Genomic DNA, 17,707 nt, shown 5'->3' on the forward strand with positions numbered 1-17,707 from the left:
CATAACCGTCAGGCCCGGGCTTTGGGCAAGGCGAGCGAGGTGGTCACCTTGGGCCCTGCGCTGCCAGCCTAGGGCCAGCCTAGGGCCCCGCACACTCTTTGGTCGGACCTGATAACAGTGAGCTATCACTATAACCTGAGTCCGTGCCCACTGCTGTACTGTGACTCTCCACGTCTCTCCTTGGGTTCACGAGGCAGTTCAATTAGTTATTTCAGCCTTGAGTTGAGAGACTCAAGTGCTGCATAGTCCTGTCTTTTGTTTCAGCAAGACCAGACTAACACGGCTACATCTCTATTACTATTGAGTCGAGAGCTTTCGGTACAACCAAAGGTGAAGACAGCAGACAGCACTCGCATTGACTTTGGAGGAGCCAGGCTTCCATCTCCTTAGCAGCTGTGGATCACCATGATGTAATATAGACATGGAGATGAATTATGTGAAGGACAATGATCATAGGACTGTGTTTGTCAGTGCAAGACTACAACCATTTTAATGCAGGGTCAGATTCTGACCCAGCCTTGCATAGCCATGCTAGAGATTAAGTGGTGTGAGAGGCTTCCTCCAAGTTTTCATACACCACCACCTCCCCCCTGCTCTTCTGTATGACATTAGTGTTCCCACCCAGTGGTGCCTGGTGCTCCCTGCAAGCAAGTGAGCTTGGAGAGATATAAAACCGCAGGGAAATACTTGGCTTTGCCTTTGCCAACACATGCACCAGCCAGCAGTGTTGAGCCAATGTGGGAAGGGAAGTAAGTCTAGCCACATCAGGACTGTAACAATGTGCTGCATCCAGGCTTCTCCAGGGTAGTCCAGGAGTGCACAACCTCTTTGGCAGGAATCGAGGCTAAAGCTCAGCTTTGTAGTCCACATCTTGCTCCTATTGCCACCAACTCTGTGGCTGGACAGAGCACCGAAGAGAGCACGGAATTCATTCTTCCCCAATACATCTGATCTCTAGTACAGTATATAGGTAACCCAGGTTTCCTACCTCTTTTCTGGTTTAAACTGAAGCTCCACTAAAATCCCTGAATTAGGAGAATATTTTAGCTTGTGCTTATGTGCTTTTCTGAGCCAAGGCCTAACTGAGGAGTATTTTGGTCATGATTTCCCAAGAACTCAGTCCTAGCTGCCATGTACAGTTTTACTTCTATTGCACATTCCAATTTCTCAGGAAAATAAGACAAAAAACCTGTATGTAAAAGATTTCTATGTTGATCCTAACCTAATCTTCTGATCTGCTGCCCAGGGAAGCAGATTATAAATAGTCTAATCCTAGTCAATCATAAAGCGATTTGTGTCGAACTAATGAAGCTTACAAAATAAAGCCCCTTATCACAAACACAAAATGATTTATTCAAACTGCATTACAACCTTTTTAATCTCCAATAATTAAAACTGACTAAAGCAAGCAATTATTATTAATTTGAATAATCAGTTAAAATCTTCATGGCAGTTTTGTACAAACTAACTTGGTCCAATTTTTAACAGCTGAGAAGCAGGTTAGATAATAGGAATGCTGATTATTCTCATACTATTATATTGAAATATCTTTGTTCAAGTATTCTCATTTTCTGTGGGTGACTCAACAGAAACAATGAGAGTACAGCATGGTGAAGAAACTAATCTACCTGGGTATGTCTATACTACAGCACTAATTCGAACTAACTTAGTTCGAATTAGTTAATTCGAACTAAGCTAATTCGAATTAGTGCATCTAGACTTAAAAACTAGTTCAAATTAGCGTTTTGCTAATTCGAACTAGCATGTCCACACAGAGTGGACCCTGAACTGAGGTTAAGGATGGCCGGAAGCAGTGCCGGCAGGGCATCAGATTAGGACTTAGAGTGTGGAGCTGCTGTCTCAGGCTAGCCAAGGGCTGTGCTTAAAGGGACCCGACCCCCACCCCGGACAGACAGTTCTCAGGAGTGCCCCGCTTGCAAAGCAGTCCTGGCTTGGTGTGCCCTGAGTGCCCACACTCGGCACATCACAGCACTCGGCCATCAGCCCGGCTGCACTTGCCGCAGGCTGCCATCCAGAGGGGGGGTCAATCAAGGGGCTTCAGGAGAGTTTCCACCCCGAGGAGCCCGGAGAGCCATCCCAGTCCTCCCCATCAGGGGCTCATACCCCATTCCTCCCTTACCTCCTTCCACTTACCCCTCCCTAGCCCCCCTTCCTGATGTTCAAAATAAAGGACACGTGTGTTCAAAAATAGAAACTCTCTTTATTGAACAAAACTCGGGGAGACTGGGAAAAGAAGGTGGGAGAGGGGAGGGCAACTAAAATGATCAGGGTTTGGAACAGGTCCCATATGAAGAGAGGCTAAAGAGACTGGGACTTCTCAGCTTAGAAAAGAGGAGACTGAAGGGGGATATGATAGAGGTCTATAAAAGCACGAGTGGTGTGGAGAGGGTGCATAAAGAAAAGTTCTTCATTAGTTCCCATAATAGAAGGACTAGAGGACACCAAGTGAAATGAATGGGTAGCAGGCTTCAAACTAATAACAGAAAGTTCTTCTTCACAAAGCAAATAGTCAACCTGTGGAACTCCTTGCTGCAGGAGGCTGTGAAGGCTAGAACTAGAACAGAGTTTAAAGAGAAGTGAGATAAAGTCATGGAGGTTGGGTCCATGGAGTGCTATTAGCCAGGGGGTAAGAATGGTGTCCCTGGCCTCTGTTTTGGAAGGCTGGAAATGAATGGCACAAGACAAATGGCTTGGTCATTGTCTTTGGTCCATCCCCTCCAGGGTATCTAGTGTTGGTCGTGGTCGGCAGACAGGCTACTGGGGTAGATGGACCTTTGGTCTGACGCAGTACGGCCATTCTAAGCTCAGGGTCAGGGATCTCAGTGGACCACCTTGATTTTCATGCCAACCTGCTCCTGGGTGGCCAGGCTGGCAGCTATCCTGCCCTAGACGGCCACTTTCCTGTGCCTAGTGCGGAGGTCATGGATGAGGTCCATGATGTCTGCACTAGACCAGGCAGGCGCCCGCCCCTTGCGGACTTGGGCATGCTCCCAGGAGCCACCAGCCTGGTCCCGGGAAGAGGCGGAGGGCTGGGGGGCAGCGGGTGGCCAGCTCGAGCCATGCCAGTTGCAGGGTCTGCTGGCTGGGCGCTGGCAGGCTTGCACCTGGCACGGGCACCGTAGCCAGCCCGTGCCCCTTTAAGGGCTCCGGGGCCGGGAGGGGGGCAGAAGAGTTTCCCTGGTGGTGCCCAGAGTGGCCACCAGGGAAAGCCGGGGAGGGCTAGCCTCCCACTAGTTCGAATTAAGTGGCTACACAGCCCTTAATTCTAACTAGTTAATTCGAACTAGGCGTTAGTCCTCATAGAATGAGGTTTACCTAGTTCGAATTAAGCTTACTGCTAGTTCGAATTAAGTTCGAACTAGCGGTTTGCATGTGTAGCGCCTATCAAAGTTAATTCGAACTAACGGCTGTTAGTTCAAATTAACTTTGTAGTGTAGACTACCCCCTGTGTTTCCACAAGCCACTTTAAGGAAAAGGATGACTTTTGTATTTGCATTTCTTTTCAGTTTTTCTTTTCCTTCTGGCAAGAAACAAAGTTCCTGTTTATCAAAACAGAAAACTCATATTTTAAAATATATGTAAGTGTTCCTATGCTCAGTGCTACAACACTCAACTGACTTAGGAACCAAAGTCTCATTTTAAAAAGTGATGCAGGGTTTTGGACTTGCATGTTGCAACACTGAGCAAAACAGCAACTAAATAATTTTAAAAACCTATGCCCAGGGCCAGATGAAGGCATGGGTGAGCCGGGCAGCTGCCCAGGGCACCAACCGATGGGGGGCGCCTGATGGCAGCTGTAAGGGGTATGCGGCGTCGCTTATAGCTGCCATCAGGCACTGCGCACCTGGCTCCCGCATAGCCGGCCTACCCACATCCCCGCGGCACCGGCCAACAGCACCCTTTCCCCCACAGCCGCGGGGCCCTATACGACCCGGCACATGCAGCGACGGCTGAGCCGGACTGGGCCGCGCTTGCGCCGTGCGCCCCGGGGGCAGGCCCCACGCGACGTGCCAGTGGCTGTGGCTGTAGCCGGGCCGTGCATGCGCCGTGTGCCCCAGGGGCGGGCCTGCACACCCTAGGAGGGCAGGCCCGCTCCCCACGGGAGGGCCCGCACATGCGCTGTGCGCCCGGGGGCGGCACCGCATGGCCATGCCCGGGGCTCCAGAATGCCTTGGGCCAGCCCTGCCTACGCCTATACTCCTTAACTAGTTTTACAATGGGTCTGTAATACAGCTGAATAGACAATAAGTAATTCGGAGAAATGCAGCTGCTTGCTGTGGAATTAATATACTTTAAAATGTTTTCCCCACCCCATACTTCATATGGCAGATATAAATACATGGTATTGAGAAAGACTGCTATTTGATGGAGATAAATTATATTTATTAATTAACATTCAATGAGTTAAGGTAGGATAAGTATGTTTGTTCTTTGTGTAAAAGACATCCACATGGGACTTTCTATAACTGAAGATAAAAGAAGAATTTCCATTTATCTTTTCGATGAAGTGTAAAAATTGAGGCCATGTTTGCTGAGATTTTCAAAGTGCACCAGGCTGTTCTTGGATATATTAAAATCAATATATATGCATTATAATACTATTAGCCATAATCACTGTATAGAAGAGCTGCCCAATAAATCCAGATAAAGTATTTTTCTCATCTCAAACAAAAAATCTAAGGGTATGTCTACACTGCAAAGTTAATTAGAAATAGCTGTTATTTGAAATTAACTTTAATAGCATCTATACATGCAAAACACTATTTCAAATTTAATTCGAAATAGTGGAGCACTTAATTCGAATTTGGTAAACTTCATTCTATGAGGAGTAATGCCAAATTCGAAATAGCTAATTCAAAATAAGTGCTGTGTAGCCACTTAATTAGAATTAGCTGGCCTCCAGCCCTTCCCAGTGTCCCCGGGTGGCCACTCTGGACCAAACCAGGAAAACTCCTCTCCTCTCCCCCAGCCCCAGAGCCCTAAAAGGGGTAGACTCTGGCCAGACTGCACATGCCAAATCCAGACCTGCCTGCAGTCTCTGCCCCTGACCCAGTAGCCCCACCATGAGCTGGGCAGCCAGTGCCAGCGAGCCATCCCTGCCCAGTCCCCCAGCACCCAGGAGCCAGCCAGAGGCCGTAGACACTGCGCTCCCTCCTGGACTATTGCAGAGATCATGGACCTCATTGAGGTTTGGGGACAGGCCCCCAATGTCCATGATCTCGCACTGGACGGAGGAACGCGACTGCCTACGGCCGCATAGCTGCCACCATGGCCCAGAAAGGCCACAGGCGCACCCAGGAGCAGGTGTACCTGAAAATTAAAGAGCTGCAGCAGGAGTATACCAGGGCCACTTGGGGCAGCTCCTCAGCAGGGGCAGACACCTGCCCCTACTTCGAGGCACTGGACCGCATCCTGGGGGTTAGGGGGTAGCGAGCCAGGACCAGAGGGCCCTGACCAGGGAGCAGAGGAGGAGTGGCCATGGAGGGTGCCAAACCGGCCGGACCCCCGAGCTGTCCCAGCAGTGGAGTCACCAGGGGTCGTCTGTGGAGGCCACACCACGTAAGTGCCATCACTGTCCCATTCCCGGGGGGTGGTGAGGGAGACACGGGACCGCGTGCGTGGGCCTTGCTTACCATGGATCATGCAGCAATCTCTGCACGTGTGAGCATGTGCCGTGCCACCCCGGGTATGTGGCTCCAGCTGAGTGACACACAGGGGCTGTGGCCTGATAGCCACACACGTGTGTGAAGAGACCTGACATGCTCCTGACCCTGGGGCGGGACACAGCAGGATGCCCTCCCTTCACAAGCCCCCTCTAACATCTCCCCCCCACCTTACCCACACTATACACAGCACTGGGGCATGGGTGCGGTCTCGGGGCAGCTCCCACTCCCGGGGATAGCCGGACATTCCGACCATGGCCTCTGTGCAAGCACATTGGCTCTGACAGTGCAGAGCACGGTCATCCTCACCTCGCAGAGGGGGACTGGGCTTCACCCACTGTGTCCCCAGGGAGAACTGACCACTTCTCTTCTTTCTCCACAGCCGCACCAACTGCATATGCAAGGTACCCCACCCCTCCCGGGACATGCTCCCGCACCCAAGGGCTCCACGGATGACCGCAACATGGCAGGGGTACTGAGAGCAGCAGCTGGGGGCCCTGTGAGCTCTGACCCACATCATGGAGCAGCGGGCACAGGAAGAACAGGAGTTCCAGAGGGAGCTCCTTGCCCAGGGTCGTGCCATCAGTATCCATCTGCAGACCCTGGTGCAGAGCATGCTGCCTCGTGCCGCTCCAGCGCCTGCTGCCCCCCGAGCTACTGTTCCTCCTCCCACTGATTCTCCCATCTCTCCCTCCTCACCCTCCTCCTCAATCTCCACACTCCCCACCTCAACCTCCGCACACTCCTCCCCATCCTCCTGGGGACACCGAGGCCCCGCACTCGCCGTGCTGGGAGATATGTGGCCTGACAAGACCCCCACCCCTGAGCACTGAGCTTCCCCTACCTCTTTCTCCCCTTGCTTCCCTCCTCCCAGTTTTCCCCCAACCCTCTCCCACCCTCTCTCCTCCCATCTCCCGCCTCCTTTCCCCAGTCTCCCCAGAGGTTCATCATCCCCCCCCAGTTTTGTTCAATAAACCCAATTTCTATTTTTGAAAAAAGTGTATTTTATTTGACATCAGGAAGGGGGGCTAGGGAGGAGTAAGTGGAAGGATGTGAGGGAGGAATGGGGCATGAGCCCTTGGTGGGGAGGACCGAGGAGGCTCTGAGGGTTCCTCGGGGTGGACGCTCTCCCTCAGGGCCTCCTGGATCCTGACAGCCCTCCAGTGGACCCTCGGATGGCAGCCTGCAGCAAGTGCAGCCGGGCTGATGGCAACGACCCCACGAGACGCACCATGTGGCCGAGTGTTGTGGTGTCCCAAATGGTGTCCCACTCAGGGCACTCCAAGACAGGACTGCTTTGCTGTCCCTCATCGAGGTAGACAAGCAAGCGGGGAACCCTGAGAACTGTCTGTCTGGGGTGGGGGTAGGGTTACTTTAAGCACAGAGCTCAGTTAGCCTCAGGCAGCAGCCCCACACACTAAGTCCTAACCGGATGCCCTGCCGGCACTGGTTCCGGCCAGCCTTAACTTCAGTTCAGGGTCCACTTAGAGTGGACGCGCTACTTCGAAACAGCAAAACGCTATTTTGAAATAGTTTTTGTGTATAGATGCGTTATTTCGAATTAGCTTAATTCAAATTAACTATTTCGAATTAAATTAACTTGAATTAACGCTGTGGTGTAGACATACCCTAAGTGTGTTGAGAGGGGAAACAATTGGGTTATGAAGGTTTTGCTTCTTCAACCAAGAATACGAAGAAAATGGATTCTTTCATTCTTGGTATATGAATCAAATACATTACTTTCATATGTGCTGATAGAATATCCATAAAGTCTCAAACATAGCCTTGCAAAAAGTTAAGATCCAGTTCTTCATTTTAATTCAAGAAATGCCCTAGATTTCCTACCCAGGTCAGCCTTGTGGTGGTAGCAAAGATCACATTCACTTAATAACATTAGATTTTACAGAAAAAAAAATCTTTCCTCTTCCGTTTTTGACCAGATCATACTGCATTGCACACGCTGGAAAAAATGGTGTTTGAATGCTCGGTGTGGATATAGATTCAAGGTATTAGACATGTTTGCAGAATGATCTTTCAAAGGATATTTATATGCCCTGTAAAATAAAAATTGGGAAATCCAGTAAGAGGCCTTTTAAGATGATTAGTGTACAGATAGAAGACAGAGGTACCAAGTTTTAAGTGTTTCATGTACTACATTGGCAAACAGGATGTATATAAGCAAACAACACAGCTATGCAGGGGCAAGATCAGAAAGGCAAAGTCACAAAACAAGCTCAATCTAGCTAGAAGCATAAAGGATAACAAAAAGACATTCTATAAATATATAAGGAGCAAGAGGAAGACCAAGGACGGGGTAGGCCCACTGCTGAATGGAGAGAGAGAAACAATAACGCTATGTCTACACTGTCGGTTTTGCCAGCAGTGAGTAAGCAAATGAAGCACAGATTAGCATATTGTCACACTTCATTTTGCATAATTTATACGAGACTTTTTTTACGCAAAAAAAAAAGTAGTGTGGACAGGGTTTTTTTTTTTGCGGAAAAAGGGTTTTTTGCACAAAAAATCCCCGTCCACACTACTTTTTTTGCACAAAAACCCTTTGTGCAAAAGGGGCTTGCATAAATTATGCAAATGAAGTGTGTGAGATGCTAATCTGCACTTCATTTGCATACTCACTGCTGGCAAAACAGTCAGTGTAGATGAAGCCTAACAGGAAACTTGGAAATGGCAGAGGTGCTTAATGACTTCTTTGTTTCGGTCTTCACCAAGAAGTTTGATGATGATAAAGGGATGCCTAACATAATGAATGCTAGTGGAAATGGGGTAGGTTTGGAAGATAAAATTTTTAAAAAAAGTTAAAAATTACTTAGAAAATTGAGATGTCTTCAAATCACCAGGGCCTGATGAAATGCATCCTAGAATACTCGAGGAGCTGATAGAGGAGGTATCTGAGCCTTTAGCTATCATCTTGAAAAATCATGAAGTCAGGAGAGATTCCAGAAGACTGGAAAAGGGCAAATATAGTGCCCATCTATAAAAAGGGAAATAAGAACAACCCAGGAAACTACAGACCGGTCAGTTTAACTTGTGTGCCAGGAAAGATAATGGAGCAAGTAATTAAGGGATTCATCTGCAAACATCTGGAAGAACATAAGGTGATAGGTAACAGTCATTCACACTCATTCTTTGATAGGATATCAAGCCTTGTGGATAAGGGAGAAGCAGTGGATGTGCTATACCTAGACTTTAGTAATGCATTTGACATGGTCTTGCATGACCTTCTTATCAATAAACCAGGCAAATACAACTTAGATGGAGCTACTATAAGATGGGTGCATAACTGGCTGGATAACTGTTCTCAGAGAGTAGTTATTAACGATTCACAGTCATGCTGGAAAGCATAACAAATGGGGTTTCCCAGGGATCTCTTCTGGGACCGATTCTGCTCAATATCTTCATCAACAATTTAGATATTGGCATTCAGAGTGTGCTTATTAAATTTGCAGCAAGGAGGGGTTGCAACTACTTTGGAGGATAGGGTCATAATTCAAAATCTACTGGGCAAACTGGAGAAATGGTCTGAGGTAAATAGGATGAAGTTTAATAAGGACAAATGCAAAATACTCACTTAGGAAGGAACAATCAGTTTCACACATACAGAATAGGAAGTGACTGTCTAGGAAGGAGTACGGCAGAAAGGGATCTAAGGATCATAGTGGATCACAAGCTAAATATGAGTCAACAGTGTGATGCTGTTGCAAAAAAAGCAAACATGATTCTGGGATGCATTAACAAGAGTGTTGGGAGCAAGACATGAGAAGTCGTTCTTCTGCTCTACTCTGTGCTGAGGCCTCAATTGGAGTATTGTGTCCAGTTCTGGGCAGCGGCGGATATAGGCAGGGCGAGCAGGGCAGCTGCCCCGGGCCCTGTGCTTCAATAGGCACTGCGCCAGCGCCGGGGCGGACTGGCCCAGCGGGATACTGGGAATTTCCCGGTGGGCCGTCCGCAGAAGGGCCGGCTGGTGGCTGCTGGAGGAGAAGGGGGATTGTGATGGGGCGCCGCAGCCCCTTACTTTAAATTCCCTGGCGCTAGCCAGTATGGGCCATGTGGGCCCGAGGGAGCGCATGCACGGCATGCTGAAACGCCGTGCAACAACTGAGAGGGGAGACACCTGAGCGTGGCGTGACATCACAGCCCGGGACTTTAAAACCACGTGGCCCAGCGTTGCACTGCTCGGTTCAGCATGTGGTCTGGAGTCTGGGCTGGGGTTGCGGCCGCCCTGCAAACTGAAAGGCAGAAGGTGGATGGCAGAGGAAGGGGCTTGTGCTGAGGGGAGGGGTGCAGGTCAGGAGAAGAAAGGGAAAAGCACCAAGGCTGCATCTAGACTGGCAAGCAGCTGCTTTTGCAGAAAAACTTGCCAGCTGTCTACACTGGCCACTTGAATTTCCGCAAGAACACTGACTTCCTATTGTCTGAAATCAATGCTTCTTGCAGAAATACTATGCTGCTCCCGTTCTGGCAAAAGACCTTTTGCGCAAAAGGGCCAGTGTAGACAGCTCAGATTTGTTTTGCGCAAAAAAACCCCGATGGCGAAAATGGCGATCGGAGCTTTTTTGCGCAAAAGCGTGTCTAGATTGGCATGGACGCTTTTCCGCAAAAATTCATTCATGCTAAAATTCGACACTCTACGCGGGGGGCTCAACAAAGACTCTGGCTATCTAACCCACTACCAAGATAGCCTCCCCAATTATCACCATTAGCTCACAGACATTTACTCTCCCCCCCCCCCCCGCATTCCCCTTCTGTTCTGAAATTTGATTTGTCCTTTTCATATGTTCATTTTTTTAAATTGTATCCTTTGTTATATATGGTTGTGACTATTTTCTTCCACTATTTGATCTGAGGAAGTGGGTCTGGCCCACGAAAGCTCATCATTTAATAAACCATCTTGTTAGTCTTTAAAGTGCTACATAGTCCTGTATTTTGTTTCGTGCCAATCTAGATGCTCTTTTCCACAAATGCTTTTAACAGAAAACTTTTCCATTAAAAGCATTTGCAGAAAATCATGCCAGTCTAGACATAGTCCAAGGGACAGCGTGGAGGAGAGAAAAATGCCAGGGGGCCAAGTGGAGACAATGAGGAAAAGGGCAGGAGGGGAGGTGTCAGTGGGAGGGGGGACAGGGTGATGCTGGGAGAGGAGAGGGTAAGGGCATTGGGTGCTAAAGGGGGGAGAGGGAGGTGCTGAGAGAAGGTTTGAAAGGAGGGGTGGGCATGAGGAAGGCGGGGATGGAGCAAGGCATGTGTGAGGGCACACACAGGGGCATGAGGTGAATGGGGGCAGAGGGTTGTGAGGGTGTGGGCATCAGGGAAAAAGAGGGCAAAGGGGGCAGGGGCAGTGAAGGAACGGGGAAGCACCAGGAGGGTGCAGGGCTAAGGGAAGGTGCAGGTGCCAGGGGATTCTGGGGGTGAAGTAGAAGGGCAGACACCTGCAGGGGAGGGACCTGCACTAGAGGAGAGAGGCAGGACAGGTGTGTAGAGGGTGGTGTTAGGAGAAGGGATGAGGAGGGGTAGTTCACATGATCAGAGTGAGGCTACTGGAGAAGTGGGCACAGGGGGGATGCCTTTTTTCTATTTTTTCTCCAAAGGGGGGCTCCATGAAATTGTGCTGCCCTTGGTCCTGCAAAACTCTCATCCGCCCCTGGTTCTGGGCACCACATTTCAAGAAAGATGTGGAGAAATTAGAGAAGGTGCAGAGAAGAGCAACAAAAATCATAGAATCAGAGCTGACAGAGACCTCAGGAGGTCATTGAGTCCAGTCCCCTGCCCAAAGCAGGACCAACTGCAACTAAATCATCCCAGCCCATCATCCCAAAATGATGAAATGTCTAGAAAACATGAACTATGAGGGAAGGCTGAAGGAATTGGGCTTGTTTAGTTTGGAAAAAAGAAGACTGAGGGGACAGGATAGCGGTTTTCAGGTATCTAAAAGGGTTGGGGGGAGGTGAAGATTTGTTCTCCTTGGCCTCTGAAGATAGGACAACAAGCAATAGGCTTAAACTGTAGCAACGGAGGTTTAGTTTGGACAGTAGGAAAAACTTTCTAAGTGTCAAGGTGGTTAAACATTGGAATAAATTGTTGTGGAATCTCCATCGCTGGAGATAAATTTAAGAGCAGGTTAGACAGACATCTAATCAGGGATGGTCTAGATGGTGCTTAGTTCTGTTGTGAGAGCAGGGGACTGGACTCAATGACCTGTCGAGGTCCCTTTCAGTTCTAGTATTCTGTTTTAGGTATGAAAAATCATTCTTCCACTCTACTTTGCACTGATTAGGCCTCAACTGGAGTATTGTGTCCAGTGTCCAGTTCTAGATGTCACATTTCAGGATAGATTGGACAAACTGGAAAAAAAAGTTCAGAACAAACAAAAATGATTAACTGTCTAGAATGTGAGAGAAGAGTGAAATAACTGGGTTTGATTAGTCTAGAAAAGAGAAGACAGAGGGGACATGATAGTTTTTCAAGTACATAAAAGGTTGTTAACAAGGAGAAGGGGTGAAGAGTTATTTTCCTTAATCTTTGATAGGACAAGCGATGGGTTTAAACTGCAGCAAGGGAGGGTAAGGTTGGATATTAGGAACAACTTCTTAATTGGCCAGGTGGTTAACCACTGGAATAAATTCCTAAGGAAGCTGTGGAATCTGCATCATGCTAAATTTTTAAATACCTATCAGGGCTGGTCTAGTTAATATTTAGCTCTGTCTTGCGTACAGGGGACTGGACTAGACGATCTCTTGAGGTCCTTTCCAGCCCTATGATTCTATATTCCCAGCCCTATGGGCCCTGCCAGAATCTTTAAAAATCTCTTGCCTTTTTAGGCTTCTTCTTAAAAACTTTCCAAAGTCACAGATTCCCTAACCTTAGGTGGGATGCTGCCACCACCCAAGTGCAAAACCGCTTTTTCTGAATTCAGGAAGACTCACTTGGGAACTTCGTCCCATGGGGTACCCCAACCTTTTATCCTCCCCCAGGAGAGAGCTTGAAAACAAAGTGTAATTTCTAACAGCTAACCTCTCAGTCTCAGGCATGTGCTCACAGACCCTCCTGCTTTGTAGGACACAGGCATCAGATCATAGCCTTAAAAAAGGTGATTTTATTAACAAAGCAAAAAAGACTTTTGATGAAGCATACTCGGTTGCCAGATGTTACAGAGCAATTGAGAAAACAGATTAAAACACAGAGAATTACTTCCCTGGGATTCAGCTTGTTACAGTATACGGAGGTTGGAGGGAACACATGGACTCTGAGCACAGAAATAAAATTAATTAATTATTTTTTTTTAAAAAAAACAACAACCCTGATCACATCTAACTACACATTCCCTATCTACTCACATTTCTTCTCCCCAGGTTCTGTCCTTTGTAGACATAAATATTGCTACTGGACATTTCATGTCTGGCTTCCAAGATTCATTCCATCTCTCCCAAAACCACACAAAGAACTGCAGCAGGCACATCTCACTTTCTTCCCATTGGCTCTCCTGGCTCCCTGCCAACACTTCCTGGATACCCCTTGTTCTGGATTTAACCCTTTAGTTACTGAATGCTGGGATGTGTAGAAAGGGTAGGGTACCCTTCCCATCCATCACATCCCCCCGCAAAATCAGAGTAGGTGCTGGGCAGGCTGGTCCACACTAGCTGTGATTTTTTTCCTGGAGGCCTAGGAGAAAACATAGCTAATATGATACACGTATATACTAAATTCAATACTGAATACATGAAAACTAAACAAGATTCCTCATATTCATGGAATACAGTGATGGAGATTACAATTTTAACAATCTGAGTCTGGGAAACTCACAGGAGTATATCGACCACTTCGTTAGAAGCTCCTGAAATGCACTGTAAGTCTTGAAGAGCCAAGTTCCACTGAAGGAGTTTCTTGTTAGTTTCTCTGACTGTGTGAAGCCACTTCAGAGCAGAATAGTTGGTCTGCAGATAAAAACGCCATTCCCAAATATATGGGTGTAGCTTCTCTAGAGCACACACAATGGAGAAACATTTCCTCTCAGACACACCAGTGGCTTTCCTTCTAAGAGAGCTTCTTACTGAGGCTACAACTACACTGCAGATTTCTTGAGATGTGCTTTTGCAAGAGCGCATCCAGACCACATGCAAAAGCAGATTCCCCATTCCATTTTGGAAGCAGGACTAGTGGAGAGGCCTATGCAGTCTCAGCAGGGCAGATTACACCCATATCTAGCATGTCCTTGATTTCATTTTCTATAGCGGTTTTGGCCTGAAGGAGCGCCTACTGAAGGGAAAGGTAAGGGGGGGGGAGTGTTGAAGAGGTAACCCTCTCCACAAGCCTCGGCCAAGAGCAGTGACAGAAAATCAAGGAACTGTGCACTAGCGTCATGCCAATGTTTCCTGCTAGCCCAGGGCAGATTGTTAAACCATTTCCAATTATTTTGCTACATATACCTTTAACACAAATCACTCTCACTCCAAAAGTCACAGGTTTGATCCCCATATCTGTCTGAGGAATAATGTGTGTTAAGTTGGGTGGTAGTTGCAACAAAATTAAGTAAACATCAGTTATGGCAGTTCCCCAAATAAGAGCAAGAGGGTGTGCTTATGTAACCATGACCATGTGGACTTGAACCTGGGACCTCTGAAGCTTGGTATAGGAGCCTCTACAGCTTGAGCTATAAAGCCAGATGGCTTCCAGCCCATGCTGTAGAGGTCTCGTTATCTGTTGCTGTGGTCTAGGTGCCACTGCATGGGACAGCAAACCAGCCTAGGTGCATGGGTTACAATTAGGCTACATCTACACTGCAGGCTTTTTGCGCAATAACAGGTGTTCTTGCGCAAAAACTTGCAGAGCGTCTACACTGCAGGCGTGTTCTTGCAAGTATGTTCTTATAGGAAAGCATCAGAAAAGAGGGCTTCTTGAGCAAGAGTTATTCCTCTCTCCATGAGGAATAAGCCCTCTTGCACAAAAGCTATCGTGCAAGAAGGCAGTGTAGACAGGCAACAGCGGGGTTCCTTGCACAGGAAACCCCTATGGCTAAAATGGGCACCAGAGCTTTCTTGCTCAAGTGTGTGTTCACGCTGCCATGGACACTCTTGTGCAAAAGCATATGGCAGTGCAGATGAGCCCTTGCACAAAACATTTTTCACAAGAACTCTTGTGCAAGACAGCTCTTATGCAAGAAGCCTTGCAGTGCAGACATAGCCTTACAGTAGTGGAATATACAGAACACCACATGTGAATTGCAGTCATGGTGTAGCCTTGTGGATTTTAAGTTATGAGAAGTAATATCTTTTACTGGACCTAATTCTATTGGTGGAAAGTCCATGCTTTCAAACTACATAGTCCTGAATAAGTTACAAACTTAGAGCTCTGAGTATCTTTCCTAAACAGATGTTGGCCCAATAAAAAATTGAAAACAGTCAACTTGATTCTGCAGTAAAATGAGACTTATTGCTAAGCATCTTTATGCTAGATACAGGCAGTCCCCGAGTTACGCGGATCCGACTTATGTAGGATCCACAGTTACGAACGGGGATTTTCTCGCCCCGGAGGACAGGAGCGGCGGGATGCCTGGTCCCGCCGCCCACCTCCTCCGGAGCGAGAAAAGCTGCTCCCCATCTCCCTGGTCTGCTGGGCGAGCCAGCAGACCAGGGAGACGGGGAGCAAAGCGGCGGAGGACCCGGGGCCAGACCCGCGGCCGCTTCCAGATCAGCTGGAAGCGCCGCGGGTCCGGCCCCAGGTCCTCCGCCGCTTTGCTCAAGCGTCTCCCTGGTCTGCAGACCAGGGAGACGCTGAGCAAAGCCGCGGAGGACCCGGGCTGGACCGCCGTGCTGATCTGGAAACGCTGCGGTGCGGCCCGGGTCCTCCGCCGCTTTGCTCCATGTTTCCCTGGTCTGCTGGGGAGGGACACAGCTAGTGCCCCACCCGCCAGCAGACCAGGGAGACGTGGAGCAAAGCCCGGGGCCTGTGGTAGAGCAGGTGGGGCGCTGCCAGTTGGTCCCGCAGCACCACTCCTTGGCGCTACTGGACCAACCCGGCAGCACCCCAGCTGCTCTGCCCCAGGAGTCCTGATTCAGCCGCTGCTGATCAGTTTCAGCAGTGGCTCAATCAGGACGCCGGGGGCAGAGCAGCTGGGTTGGTCCAGTAGCGCCGAGGAGCGGCCGCGCTACTGGACCAACCCAGCAGCACCCCAGCTGCTCTGCCCCAGGCATCCCCAAGTTAGCCGCTGCTGAAACTGACCAGCGGCTGACTACAGGAAGCCCGAGGCAGAGTTGCTCTGCCCCGGGCTTCCTGGAATCAGCTGCTGATCAGTTTCAGCAGCAACTGACTTGGGGACGCCTGGGGTTCTTAAGTTGAATCTGTATGTAAGTCAGAACTGGTGTCCAGATTCAGCCGCTGTTGAAACTGATCAGTTTCAGCAGTGGCTGAATCTGGATGCCAGTTCCGACTTACATACAGATTCAACTTAAGAACAAACCTACAGTCCCTATCTTGTACGTAACCCGGGGACTGCCTGTACTAAGTTATCCTGTGTCGCTCTTCTGAAATGTTTTTCCAACAAAGAACTGGAAATTAAGGGGGAAAATAATTTAAAAGAAAAGAGTTAAGACCAAACCAGAACTTACCCAATTTCTTGCCCCTTTTCTCTAGTGAAAAATGCCCTATTTTTTACTTAGGAAGCTGTATGCATGAAAGATGAACAGGACCAGCAGAAACCAAAGGAAAGAGTTCTGCTCATTTCATAAGAAGTTTATTTATTCAGTGTTCAGGGTCCTGTACAATAGAGTAAAAACAAATACTACATAAACATAACAGCTTTTAATACACAAAAATGAAACTCAATGAGTGCATTTTACGAAAGGCATTGTCACAGTGGTCATCCTGAAAAACCTTGAAACAAATGTTTACAGGTGTGTTTTTAGAAGTCGGTATGAATGTTAGAGACCAAGGTCCCACTAAATCCCTGACAGACATTCTACTCGGTGTATATAATTCCGGCAGCCTAAGCTGGGAGACCAGCCGACCAAATTCATACACACATATATAAACTGAAGAAATTAGTCCTGGAGTAAGTCACCTTGGAGTAATCAGACTGCAATGTACCCACCAGCATTTATTTGCATGGGTCTTTGCAATGTCTAGGGATCATTACAAACGTTCGTATGCCTTGGTCAGTTCTCATAACTCCCTATAAATGTCCAGTTGAAATGAAAATCACATTCCAAGCAGCTCTTTGCCAGTCTCTTCTCCAGTGTGCCACCCACTTTTTCAAGTCCCACAGAAAACCTTCAAACCATGGTGGCTTTTGGGCACTATCATCAGCCAGAAAAAGTAAGAGAGAAGAATACCCTAACAGAAAACAGGAGTTGTTAGTGAGATGACTATCATCCTACCTAAAGGAAGACACCAACTGTTTCTCAGCAACTGCAAGGAGATTAAAATAATCCATAGGATTCATAAGTCCAACACTGAAAAGCCTGGTGCTGGCTCTGATGCTGCTAAACATTTAGTGGACATCTAGGTGACAAAAGGTTAAAAAGCAACCTCACTGAAAGATAGGGTATTGAAAAAACATCTGTGACATCTGGGTGGGCCAATTTGAAAATACACCAACCGTCCTCGATATCTCGTGATAGTCACTGAATGAAGCCAGGGAAGAGAATGTCTTTGAGTTTGTTTTCAAAAAGAAGGTTTATTTCTGTTACGCCAATCCTCAATTAGAGTAACTGCTGTATTTTAATTACACCTAAAGCTTTGCTGCAAGTGTGTTAAATATATGTTTGAGTCTCTAATGAGTTCTTTAATTTTTTACAAAACTGGACACATCACAAATATAGATTTATCCTTCATAGATAAAAAACTGGCATAAACAGTAGCTGTTGAATGTGTTTCTTAATGAGGTTTTTGTTGTTGTTGCACAGTGCTTCTTCTGGACATGTTTTTTCTAGAACAGCAATTTAATTATGAAAGTGCTAGTGAAAGTATCCAGCGACATGCTATATTTATCCAAGACTTGTGAAAGTATTACA

General features: G+C 47.7%; 2 protein-coding genes across 14 annotated transcripts in view; one reads left to right on the top strand and one right to left on the bottom strand.

Annotated features, from left to right (window-relative positions):
* Window positions 1-17,707, top strand: part of LOC102456979 (tropomyosin alpha-1 chain) — a 97,500-nt gene that overhangs the window by 44,630 nt on the left and 35,163 nt on the right. The window contains exon 9 of one of the 5 annotated variants that reach the window (XM_075903104.1): window positions 6,067-8,093. The exons of 3 other annotated variants lie outside the window; for them this stretch is intronic. In XM_075903104.1, the coding sequence (XP_075759219.1) occupies window positions 6,067-6,140 (74 nt within the window). In that variant the 3' untranslated portion in view covers window positions 6,141-8,093. Of the gene's footprint in view, window positions 1-264; window positions 3,745-6,066; window positions 8,094-17,707 lie in introns of those variants that run through there. One more of the 5 variants, XM_075903106.1, reaches the window with a different exon arrangement.
* RAB8A (RAB8A, member RAS oncogene family) overlaps window positions 1-17,707 on the bottom strand; it is a 53,634-nt gene that overhangs the window by 8,764 nt on the left and 27,163 nt on the right. The window lies entirely within an intron of this gene.

This window comes from Pelodiscus sinensis, chromosome 19 (assembly GCF_049634645.1).
Source record: "Pelodiscus sinensis isolate JC-2024 chromosome 19, ASM4963464v1, whole genome shotgun sequence".
NCBI classification, from domain to species: domain Eukaryota; kingdom Metazoa; phylum Chordata; order Testudines; family Trionychidae; genus Pelodiscus; species Pelodiscus sinensis.